This window comes from Narcine bancroftii, chromosome 5, assembly GCF_036971445.1.
Source record: "Narcine bancroftii isolate sNarBan1 chromosome 5, sNarBan1.hap1, whole genome shotgun sequence".
NCBI classification, from domain to species: Eukaryota; Metazoa; Chordata; class Chondrichthyes; order Torpediniformes; family Narcinidae; genus Narcine; species Narcine bancroftii.
In genome coordinates, this window is record NC_091473.1 from 76,325,746 (window position 1) to 76,352,009 (window position 26,264).

General features: G+C 44.9%; 1 protein-coding gene across 3 annotated transcripts in view; it reads left to right on the top strand.

The window, feature by feature from the left end:
- Positions 1 to 26,264, top strand: part of nek7 (NIMA-related kinase 7) — a 224,589-nt gene that overhangs the window by 84,466 nt on the left and 113,859 nt on the right. For 2 of the 3 annotated variants that reach the window (XM_069937880.1, XM_069937881.1), the window contains one exon: positions 6,745 to 6,834. The exons of the other annotated variant lie outside the window; for it this stretch is intronic. In XM_069937880.1, the coding sequence (XP_069793981.1) occupies positions 6,772 to 6,834 (63 nt within the window). In that variant the 5' untranslated portion in view covers positions 6,745 to 6,771. The remainder of the gene's footprint in view (positions 1 to 6,744; positions 6,835 to 26,264) is intronic. 3 annotated transcript variants of the gene reach the window in all.

The window sequence follows — 26,264 nt, forward strand, 5'->3', positions numbered from 1 at the left end:
TAGGTTGGTTCAAGGTGGCGACACTGGTTGTGGTCTGCATGTTGTGCTGCTGGAGGAGTTTTAGAGTGGCATTCCTTCTCATGATGCCCCTTTGGCAGTTCAAGCAGGTTGTGATACGGGCTGGGCAGTACCTCCATGGGTGTTTGACCTGGCCGCTGTAATTGCGGCAATGGCATTTAGGGTCCCCAAGTCCCAAGATGGCTGTACCTGTGCTCCCCATCTGGTGGCCTCATGGCTTGCTGAGTAGGCCTCCATGTCATTCTGGGCTGTCTCCAGTGATCAAACCAGTTGTACGACTTCCTGAAGGGTCTGATTGCCCTTCTCGAGAAGTCGTTCCCAGACATGGTTGGAATGGAAGCCGGCTACTAACCTGTTGGTAGGCTGCCGCAGTCACATTTCAGCACCCACAGGCTCGCCCCAGCTCCTTCGTGGCCCTAACAAAATTGTCAACGGACCCACCAGGGCACTGGTGTCGGGTGACCAGTAGGTAGCAGGCATATATGGCATTCATTGGGATGCTGTATTGCTCTCACAGTAGGGCCATTTTATCATTGCACTTCTCCTAGTCCCGTATTATTTAGTACACTCTGTGGCTCACCGATGAAAAGAGCAGGTCGTACTTGTTGCCATCTGTCATGATCTCATGGTGCATCATGTAGGCCTTTAAGCAATGTAGCCAAATATCAAATTTGATGAAGGCCTCTGGTTCCCTGGGGTTGGTCTCCAGCATCACTACTCAGATCGCCTTGTCCATGGCAAGTAATCTGGATACTAAATTGTAGCTCAATCAATAACCACAAGCAGACACAAAGCAAGTGGTTAAAGGGTTTAATATCTTGAAACATTGGGCATATCTCTACATGCTGCTGGCCCAGATCCAAGGCTGGTATGGAGGGAGGAGACTAGGGCTATTAGCCTTTTTTGGGGAACTTACGGGAAGGAGTTACAGGGATGGAGGTGGGCTGGCCTGTACAGTTGAGTGAGGTCATACCTGCACTACTGTGTTCCACCACATTTAACTTGCCATCACTATCAACATACTGGTCCTGGACCCTGATTAGATCATTCTTAAATTATTCCCACCAATCAGTTGTGGGCTTGTCTGATGACTGTTGTCTGTCTTCTATCTTATTCCTTGAACAAGGGCTCAGGCCCGAAACTTCAGTAATATATCTTTACCTCCGATGATCGCTGTGAGATTGGCTGAGTTCTTCCAGTATTCCATCCAGCATGTGTTTTCACTAGGCATTTTCACACCGCAGGCAAATGGTGACCCTACTTTGTCCCGGAGAAATTCTCAGGAATTAAGGATCTACTAGGCCTTTCGCACTGCAGTCTAAATTCCTGGGAACTTGCCCTTCCCAGCAATTTAGGGGGATTGCCTCCCCCAACCGATGCTGCGTTACACACACACACGAGTAACAGTAAACCCCTCTCCCACCACCCCCCGGTCTGTCGATTGCCTGCCTGCTCCCTTCCCACCCGATCGTCGGTTTCTCGTCTGCCTGCTCCCTTTCTCACAGCAGACTGTCACTCGCCCGTCTGCTCCCTTCCCCCGGCTGTCAGTAGGTCAGTCGCCATCCCCACCCCCCTCCAGCGCTTCGGGGCTGCTTTGGCATGTCGCGACGATGGTACAATGCTGGATGAATGCCCAACTTTGTTTCCCATAATCCCTCACACAGCGGAACCGCTCTGGGAAATCCAGCTGCGTGAGGGATTATGGTTAACAAGAATGGTCATTCATCCCTCATTGTGCTGCTGTTGTGATAGGCAAAAGTGGCCCGCTGTTCTCTGGCTGTAAATATCTTTTAATTTTAATCGCCTACATGATGCAGCATGCATGCGCTGTCGCCATGAGGCTTCCATTCTCGATTTGCCCTTTCACATCTCAGGGAGATGGTGGTTCGGAAACATTTCCCGGGGCCATGGCCCTACTTATGAAGTAGGACCAAAGACCTGTTTAAGATTCCCACGCCGACCTTTTCACACCGAGGTTCACAGGAGGGTTCCTGGGAAAATTTCCAGGGAATCTCCATTTTAAAATGCGGTGTGAAAAGGCCTACTGATGACTGTTGCACCTAGTTTACTTCCCCTTGAATCATCTGTCTGTCTAATCGTGTCGTAATTTGTCCTCCCTAATTGAATGTTTTTTTTTCCTTCTGAACAAGGTCCAAGCATGTCCATGTCCATAACTATCCTGAAAGGTGAGGAGGATTTCCCCCAATGGCCAGGCTCATTTGCTGATCCAAAGTATAATGTAGCCCTCTTCCTTGGTGGGCTACCAGCACACTGCTTCAAGATGTGTTGTGCTTGCACTTACACAGTTAGGACTCAGAGACGTGGTGCTTTCTCATTTTTTAATACCATCAGACTAACACGGCTACTTAAGGGGTGACATCATGGCGTGGGCATCATGGCGTGGGCTTCATGGCACACAGCAGGGTGGGCTTTTTCCCAACACTCTTCCCTTTTGTGCAATAAATGTTGAATGGGTCTTCACTACCTACCATTACTACATCGGGCCCATGACTGTTCGTCAGAATTAGGTTACATATATTGAGTGATTATAATATGGAAAGGCACTTAATAGTAATTATGGGACAGTCCTTCAAATGTTCGGGTTGTCTTCTTTCTCTGGGTGGAACCCATAGATAGTCAGGTTGATGGCGACTGCCAGCCTTCGCTGACCTTCGGGGTTCTACCTGGTGGGCCGCTTGTCACAGTTACTGGGCTACCCATCTCCTCCCTCCCTTTCACTCAGCCAAAGGAGTTGGGTTGCTATGGCAGGTCTGGTTCTCCCTCCTCCAAGTCGTGAGGTAAGTTCATGAACTTTAATGTCAGACAATACTCACAATTGGTCAATGTGTCATTTCTCCAGTCTGTCCCCCACTACAAAAAAGTATGAGCAGGGCCTCAACTTTTGTAGAATCCCTCCTACCACCCGTGGGTCTTTGTATTTTCTGTAATCTTGTGCCAGTCTCGCTCACCTCCAGTGCTGTAGGTAAAGTTTGTGGTGATATGAATTTTTTTAAACTGGGGCCCAGATCCAGGTGAACTGTGGACAGCCTTGTCCACAGGTTTTGGCCAAACATTAATTCCGCTTGGGCTGTGTTTTCTGGTAGAAGGTGGTGTATTTCTGTACCCCAATAGGAAATCTACAATCTTGTGAGTTCAGGAGGCATTTAGAAGATTCTTCGTTTTCATTGCTGTCTTGAATGTTTGCACAAAGCGTTCTGCTTCCCCATGAGTACTTGGATGATAGGGTGCTGATCATGTCGCACATAAACCTCTTAAAAGGTTCTGATGTAAACTAGGGTCCATTGTCAGTGACCAATTCGTGTGGTAATCCGTATGTGGCAAACAGAGCCGTAGATGTTCAATTGTAGAATCGGCTTTAGTGTTTTTCATATGCAAAACTACTGGCCATTTGGAATGTGATTCTGCTGCTCTAAAGAATATCTCTCCCAGGAATGGCTCCTTGAAGTCTATGTGAATCGATGCCAGGATCTGGAAGGCCATTTCCATGGGTTAGCCTTGGCCTGTGGCATTTTTGTCTGCATGTCTCTATCTATGGATGGCCACCAAACATGCATCCAGGCCAGTGCTTTCATTCATTCCATTCCTGGATGGTTGTGGTGCAGCTCTGATAATATAGTGGCTTGCCATTTGGCTGGAATAATTGTATGGGTACCCAATAGTCGACATCCTTCTTCAACTGATAGTTCACGGTGGCGTGTGAAGTAAGTTTTCAGGTCTTCTGGTATGACCTCAGATTCTAGCCTTTCATTAAGGGTGAAGTATAAGACTTTGCTTAACGTTGCCTCCTTTCAGGTTTCTTTACCGATCATCTGAGCTGTAATGGGCAGTTGTTGTAGTTGTTCTTGGTTGATGGATGCTGCCTCTGCTGTCCATTTAATAATTTCTTTTTGTTCAGTTTTCAGTAGTGGTAAGCGTGATAAAGGCATCCACATGGCTGTTTTGAGTGTTTCTGGTTTGTTTTATCTCGTAGTTGTATGCGGCTAGTAGCATGGCCCATCATTGAATTCTGGCTTTTTGGGGGCCCAGAATTAAGTTTAGAGGTTTGTCGTCAGGGATTAGGATGGAATCTTTTTACACCAAAAATGACTGCTTAATCCTTCTTTTTCCAGTTGTGCGTAATTGCATTCACTTGTAGTTAATGTCCCCAAATCATATGCCACTGGTTGTTCACCCTTCTCTGTGATTTGGGTTAATACTGCTCCCAGTCCTACTGGTGAAGCATCAACGGCTAGAGTCACCTCTTTGTCTGGGTCGTAGTGGATCAGAACCTCATTTTTCCTTTAGTGTTTTTAGTCTCCGTATTCCAGTACCATTTTTGATCTTTCTTGAGTAAGCGGTTTAGGGGGCTACATAGTGTAGACATGTTAGGGAAATGTTTCTGATAGTGATTTATAAACCCTAGAAAGGACTGTAATTCCGACCTGTTGATTGGGTATGGGATTGGCAGATCGCCAGGCAAAGCTGAAATACTGGCCATTTGGAATGTGCATCCACCACTATAAGGAAAATCTCTCCTATGAATGGCCCAAAAAAGTCTACATGAATCAGATACCAGGGTGAGAGAATGCAAAATATGTCAGACAATACAGCCAAAAATGCTGCAGGCTGAAGCTAACCCATAGAAATGGTCCTACAGACCCTGGCATTGGATTCATGTAGACTTGGCGGGGCCATTCATTTCCTTATAGTGGTGGACACACATTCCAAATGGCCAGTAGTTTCTGCTTTCCTAGTGATCTGCCAACCCCATCACCAATCTGTCTCGCAGTGCTTGGGTTAGAAATTGCTCGAAATGACTGTGCTGGGACAATTTATGCAACGCTGCCAGGTATTCACTTAAGCTTCCCCTGGCATTTGTTTTCTTTCATGGAATCGTTGCCTTTCTGCCATAATTGGTGGTCTGGGGCCTGTGGTTTTCCAGTGCTGTGCATAAATCGGTGTATGTCTTTGTCCCTGGGTCCTCTGGGGTCAGCAAGGTTTTGGGGAGATCAAATGTTTTGCTGCCCAATAGGAAGAGGGCATGTTTTCTGTTTACCGGGGCTTAATTAATATTGTGGGCTACGCTGTAGTAGTTAAACTGTTCTACGTAGTTACCCCAATTTTCATCTGCTTCGTTGAATTCTCCAAACTTTCCTTCCACCATCTTGGTGCACTTTTGCTTTGATCCTTTGGGGGGAATTCGTAGACCTTGTTAGATAGCCACCTTTTACCTTTATCCTTTTGTTTTCTTCCCATGGTTGGTGCATGGAGCATGCGTAGGGTTCATTGTGTGTGTTTATTTATATATATATATGAAAGAGGAGACATCATGATGTGGGTGTAATGATGTACAGCAGGGTGATCTTATACCCAACAAGGTGCACTTTGTCTGGATACACTTAACAAATTTTGCTTCATCTAAGCTTCTGGTACTAAGGACGACACAGTCAAAATTGAAGAAATTTAAGTTTCCCATTCTAACCACACTGTTCCTTTTGCAACTTTCCATAATCTGTATAAATCTTGTATAACCCAAACAGAATATTTGCAGATTTTAGATCAGTGGTTCTCAATCTTTCTTTCCACTCACATACCACTTTAATAAATCCCTATGCCATAGGTGGTCTATGATTAGTAAGGGATTGCTTAAGGTGGCATATGGGTGGAAAGAAAAAGTTTGAAAACCACTATTAATTGTACCCAATTGACTTGTTATGTGCACAGTTTCATAACTCCAAAGGAAATGGGCCAATGACACTTTTTCTCAAGCAAAGTATTTCAGCAATAATTGGGTCTAGAGCAGTGATTCTCAACTTTCCCTTCCCACTCACATACCACCTTAAGCAATCCCTTTCTAATCATAGAGCACTTACTATATAGAGATTATTTAAAGTGATATGTGAGTAGAAAGAAAAAGGTTGAGAACCACTGTTTTAGATGATAAAGGACATAAACAAGGTTGAGGCATTGCATTGCTAATCAGGGAGAGTACTAAAGCTGTACTCAGAGTGGACCTAATGGTGGGCCTCTCAGTAATTGGGAGGCCTCCACTTTGTTCATGTTCTTTCTCAGGAACTTTGAGCTGCTAATCCTGTTTGTCTTGCAGCCATGTGTCTGTAATAGCAACCACTTCAAAAATACCAATCCAGGCCTTACCCACAATAGTCCTTGCATTTAAAATAAACACACTTCAGCCTCTCAGTCTTACTGTGACCATTCATCAATCCCTTCTCATCCTTCATTTCAGACTTTTTTGCCCTTGCATCTTCAAGCCCTTCATCTTCTTTACTTGCTGCCCTGCTGTTCTGGCTCCCACTGCCCCGCCACTTCATTTTAAATCCTGAATAGGTCATGCCTGAAGGTTTCACCTTCAACAGGAAAGCATTCCCTTGGTAGTATAGGTGTCTCTTTGTAATTTGTTTCAAAGGGAAAAATTAAAAACGGAACTCATTTGCCATGCAGTGAGTCATGCTGAGATTTGAAGTGTATTTATCCATTATAAATATGAAAACTTAATTGACTGCTATTTTTTGTATCATTATAACGTGACACAAGAGTATTAGGCAGTTGTTTCAATTTATTACAATTAATCATTTGGTGTGAATACTGCAAGTAAGCAAAATGCTTGTAATTACCTCTGTTGTAAAAATTAGCTGACAAGTGAGAATATTTCTGTGCATGATAATGATGCCATGTCAGTAAATTTACTCCATTTTGATGTCTTAGGTAAAAGGATCCTATTTGTTTTGCATTATGGATGAACAGACTCCACAGCAGTTTGCTAGTCATGTTGCAGTTTCTGCATTTCAGTCGCAGGTACGAAATGTAAAGTTTAAATTTTGTAACTTAAGACCATTACACCGTCTTTGCCTCCTTTTGAAGTGCTCTTGAAGTTAAGTTGCTTTTCTAATCTGGGAAACACTGTATCCTTTGCACTGCTAATTCCAGAAAGACCTTTGTGATAGTACCTCAATGATCAGCTTTTTATCGCAGGATATGAGGGAAATACCTTGGCCTGAATATGGAGAGTATATCCTACAAAACATTGAACAATGTTGCGGGATCTTTCATGCCTGCTTGAGGAAGACATTGCATCTCTCCTTGAATCTCATCCAAGAAACTGCTTCTGAAATGCTGCAATCACTTGCTTTTAAACTGAATGAACAGCTTAGATATGGAGGCAAAATCTGTATGCTCCGGATGATCATCTCACCAAAATTAGGCAGGATTTTAGCATGTTACAACGTATATGAATTGATGACTAGAATTTTAAAGTACATGTTAAATCATTTATTAAAAAAACATGTCTGAGAATTTACCTTTTCAGAAATGCTGGAAAACCCTTGAAGATTTCTGATTTTAAAAAGAAAATGAAGGTTGTACTTGTGTGTGACATCTATTTGAAAGTGAAGTGGGGGAATATTTATATATGTGAAGTTGTGATTGATCTAAAACTAATAATTGAACTTTTTCAGTTGCAAATAAACCCTGCTTCTGAAACTTGGAGATTCATGTTGATTCTAATAGCTGCCCTTTGATTATTTTTACTTAAATAATGCATCTTTTAGATTATCTTGATGGATGAATACTATTTAGTTAAATTGAATAGAGCTTTGATGGTAATGTGTAATTTACACAGACCTGTTTAATTATGATCAGGAATTTGACAAAATTTGTGCGGCAAAATTGTTAAAATAATTTCGGCCACCAACTATGATAATCATGCTGTTTATGAACATAATTCTACCTTTTATGTATATCTAGCATCAATTAAATCTAGCTGTACTGAGTAATGTTATACCTGCACCATTTTCAAAGGCGAGTGTAGCCAGTGGCAGAGGCCATTTCACAGATCTTTGGAGCTTTCTGGAAGCCATGGTTGATCATGAGTGATGACTGGTACATTTTTTCTGTCATAACTAGGTGACTTTAGTTAATGAGGCAGGGATAGTGTCCTTTACCCGAGAGAGCCAAAATGTATCTCGGGAAAATAGGTAGATAATCTGGTGACTATGAGGAATAGTCCTTGAGATTATTACAAGAGATTTAATGTTGGCTACCAATGCTATCATTACGCGATATGCTATGCAATACACCCCTTGCGTCATTATTTATCTGGATTCATAATTAATGTTGATGAGCTCACCCTCTCCTCAGACACATAACACTATTGAGCACTTCAATGCTGATAGCTGTCTGTACATCAGACACATTGCAAGATCTCTATTAACCACTTCCTTTTTTGCAGAAGTCTATATAACATAGCAGAAAAGTAGTGACATACAAATGTAATTTCATCAAACTAAGCTTGGAGGACAGAAGCTGGTCAGTTTTGAAACTGTCTCCACTGAATCCTTAGTCAGCAGGACAAGGGTATACTCTTAATCTCTTGACCCATATCTCCTCATTTTGCATTTATCCTGATTTGCAAACTGTAGTAGTGTAAACATGCCCATTCCGCCTTCCTTTATTCTTAATTTATCCCTACACTTTTCTTTTTAGATAGACAAGAATTCCTACCTGTTAAAGCAGTGTCATCTGATCAGTAAACCAATGATGAAGAAGATATCTGATGATTCTATCTGATAGGTCAGAATCATGGACTTAACGTACAGTAAGGTGCAACTTACAGGTGACATCTGCATGTTATGAATCATCAAGCACATGTGGCCTACAGTGGGGACAGGGAGCAAGTGTAACCCAGTTACAAGCTTCCTCTGGAATGAGGTCACACATGGCGATTATTCCAGTGTGCAAACAAGGCTTTTGGCTATTTACATTGAAATGTGTGGTGCATTGGCAGGCGACCTCACATCTTATTTGACACTTGCTGTTTCAACCATCATGCAGTATTTGATGATGGTGTCTTCACTTCCATTGCAGCGCAAGTTCATGACAGGATCAGAGTATTACATGTGTGCTTCTTATCAGCCAAACAATGTCAACTTGTTGGCATCTGGTCTCAGATCATTGCTATAATAGTTCTACATAGGTGTATTCAAAGGGGCTTTCCTGATGTCATTACACTCCAGCAGATGACCAGAAATGCTAAGCCACTGCTCCAGCAAAATGACAGATCTCAGGATCAGGAAAAAAACTTGAGGGTTGTTACCTTGGCCTGCAACAACTTGTGCACCTGTCTTCACTCCATTGAGGACATCAACAAGAGGTGGTGTCTACATTTTTAAAATTTCTTTTTTGGAAATTTAAATTAAGAAAAACTTAAAAATTTAAAATATGACATCAAAATTGTTGGTGCCATTAATTATGAGGAGGGTGATCATATGCAGCAGAATGATATATGATAAATTGATGAAATGGAGTTTAATCCTGATAAGTTTGAGATGATATATTTTTGGATAACTAAAAGATAAATAGTAAAACCTGAGAGAATATTAAGGTACAGAAGAACCTTGCTGTACAAATCCACAGACTACTGAAGATGGTAGACCAAGGTGATTAGGAATGCCAGGGAAGGCTTGCCGGGGTCTTATATATATATATATATATTTTTATATATATATATATATTTATATATATAAGAGCAAATGATAATGGTAAAGTGTACAAATATCCTCAAAGATATCCACCACACGGGCTATGCCTTCTTTCCTCTGCTACCATCGGGGATAATATAAAGGAGCCTGAGGATGACCACTCAGTGGCACAAGAGCAGCTTCTTCTCCTCTGCCATCAGATTCCTGAATGAACAATGAGCCATAGTCACTTCATTTGTCTTTTTAATTTTCTTGCACTATTTTTATTTATTTGATAGTTTGCTCCGTGAAGTTGCTGAAAAACAACAAATTTTGTGACATGTTCATGACAATAAATTCTGATTCTGAGGTTTGAAGGGACACCAACTGGGATGACAAGGATTATTTTCTCATCATTGCTGAAGCACACATTAATATTACCTGTCTGTTGGACTCACCAGGTGAGGTGATTTCTGAAACTGTCTTCTGGACCTGCAGTTGCTTGAGATTACTCTGGAAAACGGTTTGTGACCTACATCACGATGTGCCAGTATCACCTCGCCATCTATGCTGCAGTTGTGGAGAAGCAGGATGATGGAAAGGACATGGAAGATGGATAATGAGTATCTTCACAAAATTAGTTGATTTGGTTTAATTTTGGATAAACAATATCTTATGACATTACACTAAAAAATAAAATAATTATAACAATAAATGTGCACGAAAAATAAGGCAGTGTCTTTGGTTCATGGATCATTCAGGAATCAGGCAACAGGGAAGAAGCTGTCCTGCTGCTGAGTGCTCATCTTTAGGCTCCTGATGGTAGCTGAGTGAAGAGGGCATAGCCCAGATAGTGGAGTCTTTGATGATGGGGGCTACTTTCTTAAGACACTGTAGATGTCCTCGATGGAGTGAAGACAGGTCCCCATGTTGTTGCAGGCTCAGTTAACAACCCTCTGGAGTTTATTCTTGTCCTGAGAGATGGCACCTCCATACCAGGCAGTGATACAACCAGCCAGAATGCTCTCCACGATACAACTGAAGAGATTTACAAGAGTTTTCAGTGATATACTGAACATTGGTGGTGCAGGATTTTTTTTCAAATGTTTGCCCATGGAAAATGGGTGTTATTGGAAAGGCAGCAATGCACGCTTATCATTATTATTTTGAAAATAGAGGTTTAAAATCCAGCAATGCTCATGGTCAAGTTCAAGATCATTGTCATTTATGTCAAGGTAGAGTGAGAAAGTTTGTATTGTGAGCAGACCATCTCTGTACTTCCAAAGAGCTTTGAGATAAATTCCTGGATTTTGACCATTGTTGATGGAGGATTGTGGATGCATCTTTAAGTTTAAATGTTGGTGCATTATTTAAGGCAGACATCCAAGTTGTAATATCAATATTTGTTGCCAATTTTCATGAGGATGATGGATGTTAAAGAAAAGTCCATGCATTTTGTTTATGGCCTAACCTATAGCCGCTGTGCATCAGTGATCGAAAGAAATGTAAGTGGTGGACAGAGTATCAAATTAAATAGATTGCTTTGTCTCTGATATTTCAAACTTGGAGCTGTGTGCATCCAGGAACGGATAAAATTCCAAAATAATTCTGATTGCTGCCCAGCAAATATGGAAAGTTTTGGAGGTCAGCAGATAATAAACTCACTGATATAAAGCTTTTGACTGTTTAATTGATTGTGAGTCATTAACAATGATCATCTCATTAAAAGGACATGTTACCATTATAATTTGGTCAAATTTGGGGTGGTTGACTTGTGACAATATATAGATATGGTTTTTGGAAGATAAATGGGGGCAGTTTTTTAAAAAATGTAGGTAACAAACAAACACTTTAAAACAGATCTTATTTAAAATACTGGACATGTTAGACATGTCGGGGCCAGAAGCTTTGGAGAATGACCAAGAGATTTCACTAATGGATTGTTGCTTACAAAAAGGCTGCAGATGAAAGAGCTTATTGTCTGCAGTGGAACTTGCTGTTCTAAGAGGGTTATGTGGTTTTGCAAATGGAGAGAGTCAGAGGCTTTTCTCTCACACATAGAGAGAGAGAGGCACAGAGAAAGAGAGATCAGTTCTACAGTTTTGCAGTTAGCAGCAGGAACTGGAACAGGACAACTGGGAAGCTTGTGGAAAACCCCATTTGGAAGACAGGTTGTGAGTGCTTAGTTCAGCCTGGTCAAAGCCCTTGTGGTCCATACAAGAGGAGAGGAATGGCTACCTAATGTTTCATTTGAAGTAAGAGAAACAAACGGAACTCTATGGTGATCTGAAAGAAAGAGGTTATCATCTGGAGAACCCTGATGGGGCAAATTTATTCGGCAAGACACTGAAGTGCCTGATGGAAGTAAATCAGTTGTGTGTGTCAGCGTACAATGAATCTCTGAAAACTGACAAGAACCTTCCATTTCTCTTTCAAGCACCAAAGCCTGGTGAACTTTATAAATGTTCAATTCTGTGCACGGTATAAGAATTGCCTGCAACCAGTGAACTTGGAGGAATGAGAAGTGAGATTGGACTGTGAATCAAAGAACTTTTGTGAATTTACACACACATTACATACATGTGTGCTTAGAATTAGAAGGGGTTTAAGTTAGGTTAGTGATAAGATAAAGTGTAATTCTGTTTTCATGTTTAAAGATAATTAAGAGCAACTTTTGTTTAAGTAACCATTTGTCTTGGTGAATATCTATTGCTGTTGGGCTTTGGGGTCCTCTGGGCTCATAACATTTTATGGACAATTGGAGTTCTTGTGATTTATTAGTTAATTGTATTTTTAAGCTAATTTAAAGCTTGTGTGTGGAAAAACAGCAGCAATGGATGTTGATACATTTCTGTCATAACTATTCATGGGATTGACTGTTACATGAGAATAGATGGTATTAATTATTGAAAAGCAAGTGGAGTGTTTAATTGGCAGTTTTTTTCCAATATTTTTATGAGGAGTAAGGTGTAGATTCTGCGAAGTAACAAGTACAAATAACTCAGTTGTTTGTGGATATTGACAAATCATGGCATATTATTGCCCATGTGCAGTTGCTAGTTCAGCCACCATTTATCTTTCCATTAAAACTAAGGCTGCTCTGATCTCAGTTGTTAAGCTGAAGTGTACATGGAATACACGGACAAAGGACAAATTATATATCATGTTGACTTGTTCACAAATGCACATGAGAAAATGAGCCTTCTGCAAAAAAGGTCTTCCAATCTACCCTTTTTGAACAACAATGACTTCCACTGATTAAGGTTCAGAGTTTCAGGAAAACACTGCTTCCCATATCTCAGAAGCCTCCTCTCAATGGAGGCAGGCACACTGATGCTAATTCATAGTTGCTTAAATACATAAGCACAAGTCTTTGGTTGTCTGACGAACAATGTTTCAAGATCATGACTTCAAACCAGTGATAAGCAATTTGCAGTGGTTTGCTGGACAGCAATGAAACTTGCCCAGCTGTTAAATTCTGAGAGCTGAGTTGAAGGCTCTGATGGTACTAACACCACCTCTGCAAAATACATTAACTGCTTATCCCTTCCTAGGTCAGTGAGGCCCCAATTGTACAGTGCAAGCTTTGATGGGCTTTTCACGTAGGCTGCCTGACATGAGTCTCTTGAGACAGATATGCTCCTCCTACTTGAGTCACAACAGATTACATGCAAAAATAAAAATAATTCATGTATACTCAAAGCCTTCTTGAAAATGTGCAATATCCCCTTTGTCTTGTGGGAATCACTGCCCCATCTGCACTCAAAATGTGGAGGAAGCAAATGACATTACATTACATCTCTTTTGGAGCATACAGATTCTCTACTTTGCAAATGATCTATCTCTACAATGCACTACAAATCTTAGAGACTTTAATCAGGCCAGTGTGAAGAAAACCCTGCCCAACTACCATTAGCACATAACCTGCTGCACCAGAGGTCCCAGCACACTCGATCACTACTACACCAAGATAAAGAAGGCCCACTATTCGTTCCCAAGACTGCATTTTGGCAAGTCAGATCACCTGGTTGTGATCTTTCTGCCTTTGTACAGACAGAGCCTAAAAAGAGAAGCTCTGGAGATCAGGGCAGCTGGAATGTGGCCACGGGAGTCTGAAGAATGGTTACAGGGCTTCCTTGAGTCAGCAGATTGGCCGATGTTCAAGGACATCTGAGCTTCTGAACAATCATAGCAGGGCTGACACAGACTTTATCAGAACAGCTGTGGACAAGTGTGTCCCCACCAAATGGTTCAGCGTTTTCCCCAACCAGAAGCCCTGGATGAACAATGAAATCTATCTAACCTGCTGAGAGCCAGATCACAGACATTTTAGTCCAGAGATCTAGATCAATAGAAAAGGAGCAGGTATGACCTGTGAAAAGCTATCTCCCAGGTGAAGTGGAGATTCTGGATGAAAATGGAAACAAGGGACTCCCGACATCTGTGGCAAGGCCTAAATGACATAACCTGCCACAAAATCAAATCCAATGAAGTAGCAGACAGAAAAATTTTGCTTCCAGAGGAACTCGATGTTTTCTAAGCCCGATTTTTACGACAGTAACAACAAAGAACCACCTCTCTGCACTCCCATATCCCCTGATGATCCCATCCTGTCCATATCTGAGGATGACATGCTGCAATCTTCAAGAGAATGTATTCGAAGAAAGCATCTGGCCTGGACAGACTATCTCACCGACTGTTAAAAATCTGTGCTGACCAACTTATCAGTGTAGTCATAGATACCTTCAATATCTCTTTCCAACAGGTTATGGTACCCACCTGTTTCAAACAAGCATCAATCATACCGGTGCCCAAGAAGAGTGCAATAACCTTCCTTAATGACAATCGACCAGTTGCACTTACATCAACAATGATGAAGTGTTTTGAAAGGCTTGTATTAAAGCATATCATCTCCTGTCTCAGTGGTAACATGGGATACATTCCAGTTTGCCTATTGTAGCAACAGTTCCACGGAGGATGCTGTCTCATTGGCTATACACAAAACCCTGGAATACCTAGACAGAAAAGATGCATTCATCAGGATGCTCTTTATCAAATATTTCTTCATTTAACACCATCATCCCCTTAAAGCTGATCAGTAAAGTCCAAGACCTGGGACTCAGTACCCTACTGTGTAATTGGATCATGAATTTTCTCACTCCAGACCACGGCAAGTGAGAATTGGCAAGAACCTCTCCTCCGCAAACTCCATCAGTACTGGAACACCACAGGGCTGCATCCTTAGCCCCATACTCTACTTACTTTATATCTATGACTGTGTTGCTCGGTTCAACAATAACACTATCTTCTCAAATTTGCTGATGTGGCCACTGTAATGGGTTGCATAAAGTATGGTGATGAGTCAGCATACAGGGAGAGATTGAAAACTTGGCCGAATGATGCACCAACAACTTTGCTCCAAAACTAAGGAGCTGATTGTTGACTTGAGGAAGGGAAAGCCAGAGATTTACAATCCAGCGATCATTGGAGGATCAGAAGTGGAGAGGGTGAGAAAATTTAAGTTCTTGGGAGTCACAATCTTGAAAGATCTTACCTGGACCGAACAATGGCGGCGCGAAGTGCTTCTACTTCCTCAGGAGTTTGCGGAGATTTGGTATGACACCAGAAGTCAGGGCAAATTTCTACAGATGTGTGGTGAAAAGTGTGCTGACAGGATTCATCACAGTCTATTATGGGGACACCAATACCCCTGAGCATAAAGCCCTCCAAAAAGTAGTGGGCACAGCCCAGGACATTACAGGCAAAATCCTCACCACTATTGAGTACATCTTCAGGGAATGCTGCTGTTGGAGGGCATCAGCAATCATCAAAAACCTACATCACCCAGCACGTGATCTGTTCTCACTGCTGTCATCAGGAAAGAGATAAAGGTGCCACAAGACTCTCACCACCAGGTTCAGGAACAGCTGCCACCCCTCCACCATCAGACTCCTCAACAATAAACTCAATCACTTAAGGACTCGTGCAGTTTATTGATTAAAAAAAAATTCTCAGCTTTGCACAGTCATTTTGTTTCCATTCATTATCTGTTTACAATTCTTTATTTGTTTATGCATGTTCTGTGTACATTCTCTTTGCATTAACAGTAAGTGGTGATTTTGCCTCGCCTGCAGTAAAAGGATCTCAGGGTGGTATGCTATGTTATATCTGCATTCTGACAATAAATACATTTGAAATCTCACCACATGTAGGATCTGCTTTCCCACCTCGAGTAGAGTCATATTGACCTATTCAGAACTAACTGAAATGGAGGGAAATAAAGACCAATATGATCTGCCTTTCTAATTGCTTGCTGAGCAGACATTATTAACTTTTGGTGAACTGTGTACAAGGAGAGATTTAGCCTCAACATCTTTCATACTCTCATTTCAAAAAAGTATGAACGTGGATACTTCCAAAAAGAACAATTAAAGATATTTTTTCATTCATTGCATCCCTCTCCAAAGCTCAGTGCAAAGGCACCGTTAGTGTAGTGTTTAGCACAATATTGTTACAGTGCCAGTGACTCAGGTTTGAATCCTGCACTGTCTGTAAGGGGTTTATACTTTCTCCCCATGTCTGAGTGGATTTCCTCTTGGTGCTCCAGTTTCCTCCTACATCCTTCAAAACGCATTGGAGTTGAAGGTCAGTTGGGTGTAATTGGATGACACGGGCTCGTCGGCTGGAAGTGTCTGTTAAAATACTGTATGACAAAAAAAAAAATTCTAATTCCTAGTTCCAACAGTCTTTGAGCGAAACACTAATTTTCTTTCTACAGATGCTGCCTGATCTGTGTTTTCATCAATTTCTATCCTTATTTCTGGTTTACAGCATGTTCATTTGTTTTATTTGGATACACAGATAATGTTATCCATAGCTGGGGTGACATGGACTCCAGCGATTGAGGACAGAAGAGGATAAATTTATTTATTCAGAATGTAGTGAATAATTGGAATTCATTTTCCAAGAGGGCTATGGATGCCTCATTTATTGACTAAATTTGGGGATATTTGGGGAATGCGGTTCAGGAAAGAAGGTGGTACATGGTTAAAAGGTGAGCATAATATTGCTGAATGGCAGAATAATCATGCAAAACTAAATGTAATTCATACATGTGTAATTAAATAGGTGTCAAACATTCATCTTAAAAATTTAATTCACCATTTGCAAGTATTTCACAGAATAATATTAGGCTGTGTAGGATAATTGGACCAGAAAACATTTTTAATTTTTTTCATTAATATTGTATAATGCCATAATTTTATCTCTTTTAATTTAACATCTCTGCTTGTGTAAAAGAAGAATTAAGTTCAAACCAGAAACTGGAGAGCAGCGATTTGGAGCTGAAGAATTTCTGTATAATACTTATTAATTTAAAAAAAAATCAATTTTTGTTATTGGGCATCACTGGAAAGGCCAACATTCTTTGCCCATCCCTGATTGGCCTGAAGGTGGCAATGATCCACTTTCTTGAATTGTTGCAGTCCTTCTGGTGAAGATACGCTCACTGTGTGTTTGGAGAGCAGGTTCCAGGATTTTGACACAGTAATCAGTGACAAGTCAGGGTGGGACCTGACTTGGAGGTGGTGACCCTTTGTCTTTCTTGGTGGGAAAGGTTGAGTAACTGAAGTAGATAGTACATGTAGTTACCATTGCGCACATGGGGAGGGCATGCATTTTTTTCATGAGGGTGGTGAAGCAATTAAACAATTAGCCTTGTCCAGGGTGGTGTTGAGCTTCTTGACAATCATTGCTGCCCTCATGCAGTGAAGTATTACATAAAACCATTTATAGAAAAAGCTAAATGATTTTGGAATAATTTGTGTGGAATATTTCTTCCAGTTCTTGGACATGGGATACTCCAAGGCTAATTACAATGAAAGCCTATTGGATAAATAATTTTTCCATTACTTGGATCAAATTAGATTTTTGTATATTTTTGCCTTTTCAAGTTCAGTAGCCCATAGATATTCTGAAACTTCCATGATTGAACAAGTGCTGGTTTAGCCAGCTGTCATTTGGTGTTCAAATGGTGAATATCTTTGAATGTTTCTGATGTTTCTGGTCACGTGTCTATTCCTCTTTCTCTCCAACCTCTCAATTTTCACCATAATACTTCTCCCTTTCTGACTGCACTGGAGACACAAGACATTGCAGGTGGTGTAATCTGGAGCAAAAAAAATACAAGTTCAAGTTTATTTATCTTCCAATTGTACCAGTATAATCTGACAAAACAGCATTCTTCAGCCCCAGCGCAAAACAATGTAAACACACATACAGACAAGTGCCATACATTTGTACATATATTAAAAATAAATATTTTTTAATAAATAATGAAGTCTGAGTTTTTTTTGCATTTAAACTGCAGGAAGAATTTAGCAGGTCTGGGACAGTCACTGAAGGCAAAAGGAGAGTTGACGTTTCAGTTGAGACTACATTAGTCCTAATGCAGCAGATGAAGTTGAATAGTCTTGAATATTGAAGATAAATAGCCTTGAGGATAAAGATTAAGGATCCCATCTGAGTGGTGACATAGATCCATTCCAATTTGCCTACTGCACCAGCAAGACTACGGCAGATGCCATGTCACTGGCATTACACAAAGGCCTTGAATACATGGACAGTAAAGATGCATACCTCAGGATACCCTTTATTGACTACATTTTGGCATTCAGCACCATCATCCCCTCAAAACTAATCGGCAAACTCCAAGACCTGGGCCTCAATTCCCTAGAGGGTTGTATGTGATGTCATGTATGTACTCTGACAATAAATTTGAATTTTGATTAAGTTGAAGAGTCTCTTGGGAATAGATGAGAATTATTTTGATTGTAAATTTAAATAAAAAACAGCCAGACTTGGGAATCTTTGTAACATTTTGGTTTTATTTTAATTATTGGAACATTTTCTAATGAAGGGTCCCAGAATAAATGAAACATTAACTGTTTACCTTTCCTCACATGATGCTTCCCTGAAGAGTGTTTCCAGCATTTGATCTTGAATTTTATTTCAGTGAAAATATTTTTTCAGAATATTGCTGAATAGATTGTTCGAATGCTCACTCTAAGGTTTGTATCCAGGATTTTCTGTTGTATTCTTTTAAAAAGAGAGGGAAAAATAAAAGAGCTAAGCCTGTATTTCACAAAAATTCACACAGAAATTGCAGAATGAATGAGACCATGGAAATTTGAAATTCAATAATTTGGATGTTTGTGCAAGTTGAATGCTGCAAATTTGAAGTGTAATTTGCAAGAATTCGCAGGGAGTTGGGATCTTAATTAAGCATGAGATCAGGGCAGTAGTGAGAGACAATACAAGATTGAAGGACTAGGACGTTGAAACCATTTAAGTAGAGATTAGGGAGAAAAAAAATCACTGGTAGGAGTCATCAAAAGACTACCAAATAATAGCATAACAGCAGCAGAGGTGACAGACCAAGTAATTTCTGAAGCCTGGAAGAATGGAGCAGCAGTTATCACGCAGGGGATAAATCAAGTTGGTCAAGATGTTTGTTTATTACCAAATTAGGGCATTCATGAAAGATAATTTTGGAAGAGAAATGAAAATTTCTAAGTTAACTAAATTTGAATTTATGGTTTCATATTTTTCAGATAAAGGTTTTATATCAGAGATGTATGCATTATTACAAGGTTTAAAAAAAATTAGATACATCTAGAATTAAATGGGAGCATGATTTAAGTTGTGAGATTAGTCAAGTGGATTGGGAAAATATGTGTTATGATGGGTTGACTAAATTAATGTAAGATATAGTATGGTTAATTATAATTTTTTGCATCAGTTATATTTAACCCCTGAAAATTTGAAAAAAATATGGATTTAGTAATTCAGAGCTGTGTTTTAAGTGTGGATTACGTGTTGGAACATTTCTACGTTCTGTTTGGTTTTGTGATAAAGTTCATCCTTTTCTGGTTTAAAATTAGGATTTTTCTTCAAAATTTGTTTAAAATTCAATTTCCTTTAGATCCAAAAATTTTTTTGTTTGGTTATTTTACTCCGTTAGTGGATTTGGGGTTGGATAAGTTTCAGAAAGCGTTTATTCGTCTAACATTGACAGTTGCTCGTAAATGTATTGCTATGTCTTGGAAAGATGAAATGGAGTTAAATGTAGTTCGATGGCATAATGAGTTGAAGTTGTGTATCTATATGGAGAAAATAACATATAATTTATATAATAATTATGATGTTTTTTGTTAAGATGTGGACACCTTGTATGAAGAATATGAATTTAGTAATATTGTAAATTACTGAATGTTTTTGTTTATTTTTAATGCTTCCCTTGAGGGATCCGTTGTGGGAGGGGGAGGGGTGGGTTTGTTTTACTGTTATTATTAGATTACTTATTCTGTAAAAGTCTGTTTATTCTTTATGAAAAAATACTAAATAAAGTTTAAAAAAAAAGTTGGTCGACACAATCGAGAGGAGCAATTTTTCGAATGAATTCATTTTAAAGAAAGCTGAATCCATATTAAAGAAAGCTGTTATGGATCCATAATCAATACAGAAATTCTGGAGGAACTAAGCAGGCCTCACAGTGCCAATTTTGGACCGAGTCCTCCAGCATTTCAGTTTTTTTACTACAATCACAACATCTGCGGAGTTTGGTGTTTCACATCTTTAATAGCATGTTCCTTTGCAGAGGGCCTAGGAAGTGCTTGTGCATGAATTGCAAAAGGTTGGTTTGCAGATGCAAGAGGTGATCAAAAAAGCAAATGGAATATTGGCATTAATTGCCGTAAGAATTGAATTAAAGATCAGAAAGAATCTGCTGCAACTATGTATAGGGTATTGGTGAGGTTTCACTTGGAGTCCTTTGTGTAGTTATAGTCTCCTTGAGAAAGAATATAATGTACTGGGTTTTGAGGTTGTACAAAGGAGATTTACCATCTTAATTGTCAGTATGAGGGGTGTTAGTTGATGAGGAGAGAGGGTAGCCTGGGACTATACTCATTGTAATACAGAGGAATGAGTGGATATCTTGTAGGAATCTTTGGCTTGGCTTCGCGGACGAAGATTTATGGAGGGGGTAAAAAGTCCACGTCAGCTGCAGGCTCGTTTGTGGCTGACCAGTCCAATGCGGGACAGGCAGACACGATTGCAGCGGTTGCAAGGGAAAATTGGTTGGTTGGGGTTGGGTGTTGGGTTTTTCCTCCTTTGCCTTTTGTCAGTGAGGTGGGCTCTGCGGTCTTCTTCAAAGGAGGCTGCTGCCCGCCAAACTGTGAGGCGCCAAGATGCACGGTTTGAGGCGTTATCAGCCCACTGGCGGTGGTCAATGTGGCAGGCACCAAGAGATTTCTTTAGGCAGTCCTTGTACCTTTTCTTTGGTGCACCTCTGTCACGGTGGCCAGTGGAGAGCTCGCCATATAATACGATCTTGGGAAGGCGATGGTCCTCCATTCTGGAGACGTGACCCATCCAGCGCAGCTGGATCTTCAGCAGCGTGGACTCGATGCTGTCGACCTCTGCCATCTCGAGTACCTCGACGTTAGGGGTGTGAGCGCTCCAATGGATGTTGAGGATGGAGCGGAGACAACGCTGGTGGAAGCGTTCTAGGAGCCGTAGGTGGTGCCGGTAGAGGACCCATGATTCGGAGCCGAACAAGAGTGTGGGTATGACAACGGCTCTGTATACGCTTATCTTTGTGAGGTTTTTCAGTTGGTTGTTTTTCCAGACTCTTTTGTGTAGTCTTCCAAAGGCGCTATTTGCCTTGGCGAGTCTGTTGTCTATCTCATTGTCGATCCTTGCATCTGATGAAATGGTGCAGCCGAGATAGGTAAACTGGTTGACCGTTTTGAGTTTTGTGTGCCCGATGGAGATGTGGGGGAGCTGGTAGTCATGGTGGGGAGCTGGCTGATGGAGGACCTCAGTTTTCTTCAGGCTGACTTCCAGGCCAAACATTTTGGCAGTTTCCGCAAAGCAGGACGTCAAGCGCTGAAGAGCTGGCTCTGAATGGGCAACTAAAGCGGCATCATCTGCAAAGAGTAGTTCACGGACAAGTTTCTCTTGTGTCTTGGTGTGAGCTTGCAGGCGCCTCAGATTGAAGAGACTGCCATCCGTGCGGTACCGGATGTAAACAGCGTCTTCATTGTTGGGGTCTTTCATGGCTTGGTTCAGCATCATGCTGAAGAAGATTGAAAAGAGGGTTGGTGCGAGAACACAGCCTTGCTTCACGCCATTGTTAATGGAGAAGGGTTCAGAGAGCTCATTGCTGTATCTGACCCGACCTTGTTGGTTTTCGTGCAGTTGGATAATCATGTTGAGGAACTTTGGGGGACATCCGATGCGCTCTAGTATTTGCCAAAGCCCTTTCCTGCTCACGGTGTCGAAGGCTTTGGTGAGGTCAACAAAGGTGATGTAGAGTCCTTTGTTTTGTTCTCTGCACTTTTCTTGGAGCTGTCTGAGGGCAAAGACCATGTCAGTGGTTCCTCTGTTTGCGCGAAAGCCGCACTGCGATTCTGGGAGAATATTCTCAGCGACACTAGGTATTATTCTATTTAGTAGAATCCTAGCGAAGATTTTGCCTGCAATGGAGAGCAACGTGATTCCCCTGTAGTTTGAGCAGTCTGATTTCTCGCCTTTGTTTTTGTACAGGGTGATGATGGTGGCATCACGAAGATCCTGAGGCAGTTTACCTTGGTCCCAACAAAGCTTGAAAAACTCATGCAGTTTGGCATGCAGAGTTTTGCCGCCAGCCTTCCAGACTTCTGGGGGGATTCCATCCATACCTGCTGCTTTGCCACTTTTCAGTTGTTCGATTGCCTTATATGTCTCATCCAGGGTGGGAACCTCATCCAGCTCTAGCCTTAGGGGCTGTTGAGGGAGCTGGAGCAGGGCGGAATCTTGGACTGAGCGGTTGGTACTGAAAAGAGATTGGAAGTGTTCTGACCATCGGTTGAAGATGGAGATCTTGTCGCTGAGGAGGACTTTGCCGTCTGAGCTGCGCAGCGGGCTTTGGACTTGGGGTGAGGGGCCGTACACAGCCTTTAGAGCCTCGTAGAAACCCCTGAAGTCGCCAATGTCCGCGCTGAGCTGTGTTCGTTTGGCGAGGCTAGTCCACCACTCATTTTGGATCTCCCGGAGTTTGCGCTGAAGATGGCTGCATGCGCGACGGAAGGCTTGTTTCTTCTCTGGACAGGACGGCTTTGTAAGGTGAGCCTGGTGGGCAGCTCGCTTCTTTGCCAGCAGCTCCTGGATTTCCTGGCTGTTTTCGTCAAACCAGTCCTTGTTTTTCCTGGAGGAGAAGCCCAGTACCTCTTCAGTGGATTGCAGTATGGTAGTCTTCAACTGATCCCAGAGGGTTTCAGGGGACGGGTCCGTGAGGCGGGTTGCAACGTCGAGCTTTGCTTTGAGGTTTGCCTGGAAGTTTCCTCTCGCTTCTTCTGACTGCAGTTTTCCAACATTGAACCTCTTTCTGGGGGCTTTATTGTTCCTGGGCTTTGGCTTGAAGTGAAGGTTGAGCTTGCAGCGAACCAGCCGGTGGTCAGTGTGGCATTCCGCGCTAGGCATGACCCTGGTGTGGAGCACATCTTGTTTGTCACTTTCTCGCACCAGGATGTAGTCCAGGAGGAGCCAGTGTTTGGATCGGGGATGCATCCAGGTGGTCTTAAGGCTGTCCCTCTGCTGAAAAAGGGTGTTTGTAATGACAAGCCGCTGTTCTGCGCAGAGCTCCAACAGGAGGCGCCCATTGTCGTTGCACTTGCCGACGCCATGCTTGCCCAGGATTCCTGGCCAGGTTTCTGAGTCTTTGCCGACACGAGCGTTGAAGTCGCCCAGGATGACAACCTTGTCGGCTGTAGGGGTACGTTGGATGAGGTTGCGCAGGTCGGTGTAGAACTTGTTCTTTTCTGCTGGTTCCGCTTGGAGGGTTGGAGCATAGACACTGATGAGGGTGATGTGACGCTTGTTTTGAAGTGGGAGTCGCATGGACATGATTCGGTCCGAGAGGCCTGTCGGAAGGTTTTCGAGTTTGGAGGCAATGAAGCTCTTGACCATGAAGCCTACACCAGATAGGCGTCGTTCATCCGAAGGCTTGCCAGACCAGTAGAGTGTGTAGCCCACGCCGCGTTCTTGGAAGCTGCCTACATCTGCCAGGCGGACTTCACTGAGAGCGGCTATGTCGATGTCAAGTCTGAGGAGTTCATGTGCAATGAGGGCAGACCGACGTTCAGGTCGATGGCTGTCAGTCTTGTCTAGCATGGTTCTGATGTTCCAGCATGCTAGCTTGAGTTTGTGAGCATCTTTTGAGGGGGAGGATGTGGAGGGGGAGGACGTGGAGGGGGAGGACGTGGAGGGGGAGGACGTGGAGGGGGAGGACGTGGAGGGGGAGGACGTGGAGGGGGAGGACGTGGAGGGGGAGGACGTGGAGGGGGAGGACGTGGAGGGGGAGGACGTGGAGGGGGAGGACGTGGAGGGGGAGGACGTGGAGGGGGAGGACGTGGAGGGGGAGGACGTGGAGGGGGAGGACGTGGAGGGGGAGGACGTGGAGGGGGAGGACGTGGAGGGGGAGGACGTGGAGGGGGAGGACGTGGAGGGGGAGGACGTGGAGGGGGAGGACGTGGAGGGGGAGGACGTGGAGGGGGAGGACGTGGAGGGGGAGGACGTGGAGGGGGAGGACGTGGAGGGGGAGGACGTGGAGGGGGAGGACGTGGAGGGGGAGGACGTGGAGGGGGAGGACGTGGAGGGGGAGGACGTGGAGGGGGAGGACGTGGAGGGGGAGGACGTGGAGGGGGAGGACGTGGAGGGGGAGGACGTGGAGGGGGAGGACGTGGAGGGGGAGGACGTGGAGGGGGAGGACGTGGAGGGGGAGGACGTGGAGGGGGAGGACGTGGAGGGGGAGGACGTGGAGGGGGAGGACGTGGAGGGGGAGGACGTGGAGGGGGAGGACGTGGAGGGGGAGGACGTGGAGGGGGAGGACGTGGAGGGGGAGGACGTGGAGGGGGAGGACGTGGAGGGGGAGGACGTGGAGGGGGAGGACGTGGAGGGGGAGGACGTGGAGGGGGAGGACGTGGAGGGGGAGGACGTGGAGGGGGAGGACGTGGAGGGGGAGGACGTGGAGGGGGAGGACGTGGAGGGGGAGGACGTGGAGGGGGAGGACGTGGAGGGGGAGGACGTGGAGGGGGAGGACGTGGAGGGGGAGGACGTGGAGGGGGAGGACGTGGAGGGGGAGGACGTGGAGGGGGAGGACGTGGAGGGGGAGGACGTGGAGGGGGAGGACGTGGAGGGGGAGGACGTGGAGGGGGAGGACGTGGAGGGGGAGGACGTGGAGGGGGAGGACGTGGAGGGGGAGGACGTGGAGGGGGAGGACGTGGAGGGGGAGGACGTGGAGGGGGAGGACGTGGAGGGGGAGGACGTGGAGGGGGAGGACGTGGAGGGGGAGGACGTGGAGGGGGAGGACGTGGAGGGGGAGGACGTGGAGGGGGAGGACGTGGAGGGGGAGGACGTGGAGGGGGAGGACGTGGAGGGGGAGGACGTGGAGGGGGAGGACGTGGAGGGGGAGGACGTGGAGGGGGAGGACGTGGAGGGGGAGGACGTGGAGGGGGAGGACGTGGAGGGGGAGGACGTGGAGGGGGAGGACGTGGAGGGGGAGGACGTGGAGGGGGAGGACGTGGAGGGGGAGGACGTGGAGGGGGAGGACGTGGAGGGGGAGGACGTGGAGGGGGAGGACGTGGAGGGGGAGGACGTGGAGGGGGAGGACGTGGAGGGGGAGGACGTGGAGGGGGAGGACGTGGAGGGGGAGGACGTGGAGGGGGAGGACGTGGAGGGGGAGGACGTGGAGGGGGAGGACGTGGAGGGGGAGGACGTGGAGGGGGAGGACGTGGAGGGGGAGGACGTGGAGGGGGAGGACGTGGAGGGGGAGGACGTGGAGGGGGAGGACGTGGAGGGGGAGGACGTGGAGGGGGAGGACGTGGAGGGGGAGGACGTGGAGGGGGAGGACGTGGAGGGGGAGGACGTGGAGGGGGAGGACGTGGAGGGGGAGGACGTGGAGGGGGAGGACGTGGAGGGGGAGGACGTGGAGGGGGAGGACGTGGAGGGGGAGGACGTGGAGGGGGAGGACGTGGAGGGGGAGGACGTGGAGGGGGAGGACGTGGAGGGGGAGGACGTGGAGGGGGAGGACGTGGAGGGGGAGGACGTGGAGGGGGAGGACGTGGAGGGGGAGGACGTGGAGGGGGAGGACGTGGAGGGGGAGGACGTGGAGGGGGAGGACGTGGAGGGGGAGGACGTGGAGGGGGAGGACGTGGAGGGGGAGGACGTGGAGGGGGAGGACGTGGAGGGGGAGGACGTGGAGGGGGAGGACGTGGAGGGGGAGGACGTGGAGGGGGAGGACGTGGAGGGGGAGGACGTGGAGGGGGAGGACGTGGAGGGGGAGGACGTGGAGGGGGAGGACGTGGAGGGGGAGGACGTGGAGGGGGAGGACGTGGAGGGGGAGGACGTGGAGGGGGAGGACGTGGAGGGGGAGGACGTGGAGGGGGAGGACGTGGAGGGGGAGGACGTGGAGGGGGAGGACGTGGAGGGGGAGGACGTGGAGGGGGAGGACGTGGAGGGGGAGGACGTGGAGGGGGAGGACGTGGAGGGGGAGGACGTGGAGGGGGAGGACGTGGAGGGGGAGGACGTGGAGGGGGAGGACGTGGAGGGGGAGGACGTGGAGGGGGAGGACGTGGAGGGGGAGGACGTGGAGGGGGAGGACGTGGAGGGGGAGGACGTGGAGGGGGAGGACGTGGAGGGGGAGGACGTGGAGGGGGAGGACGTGGAGGG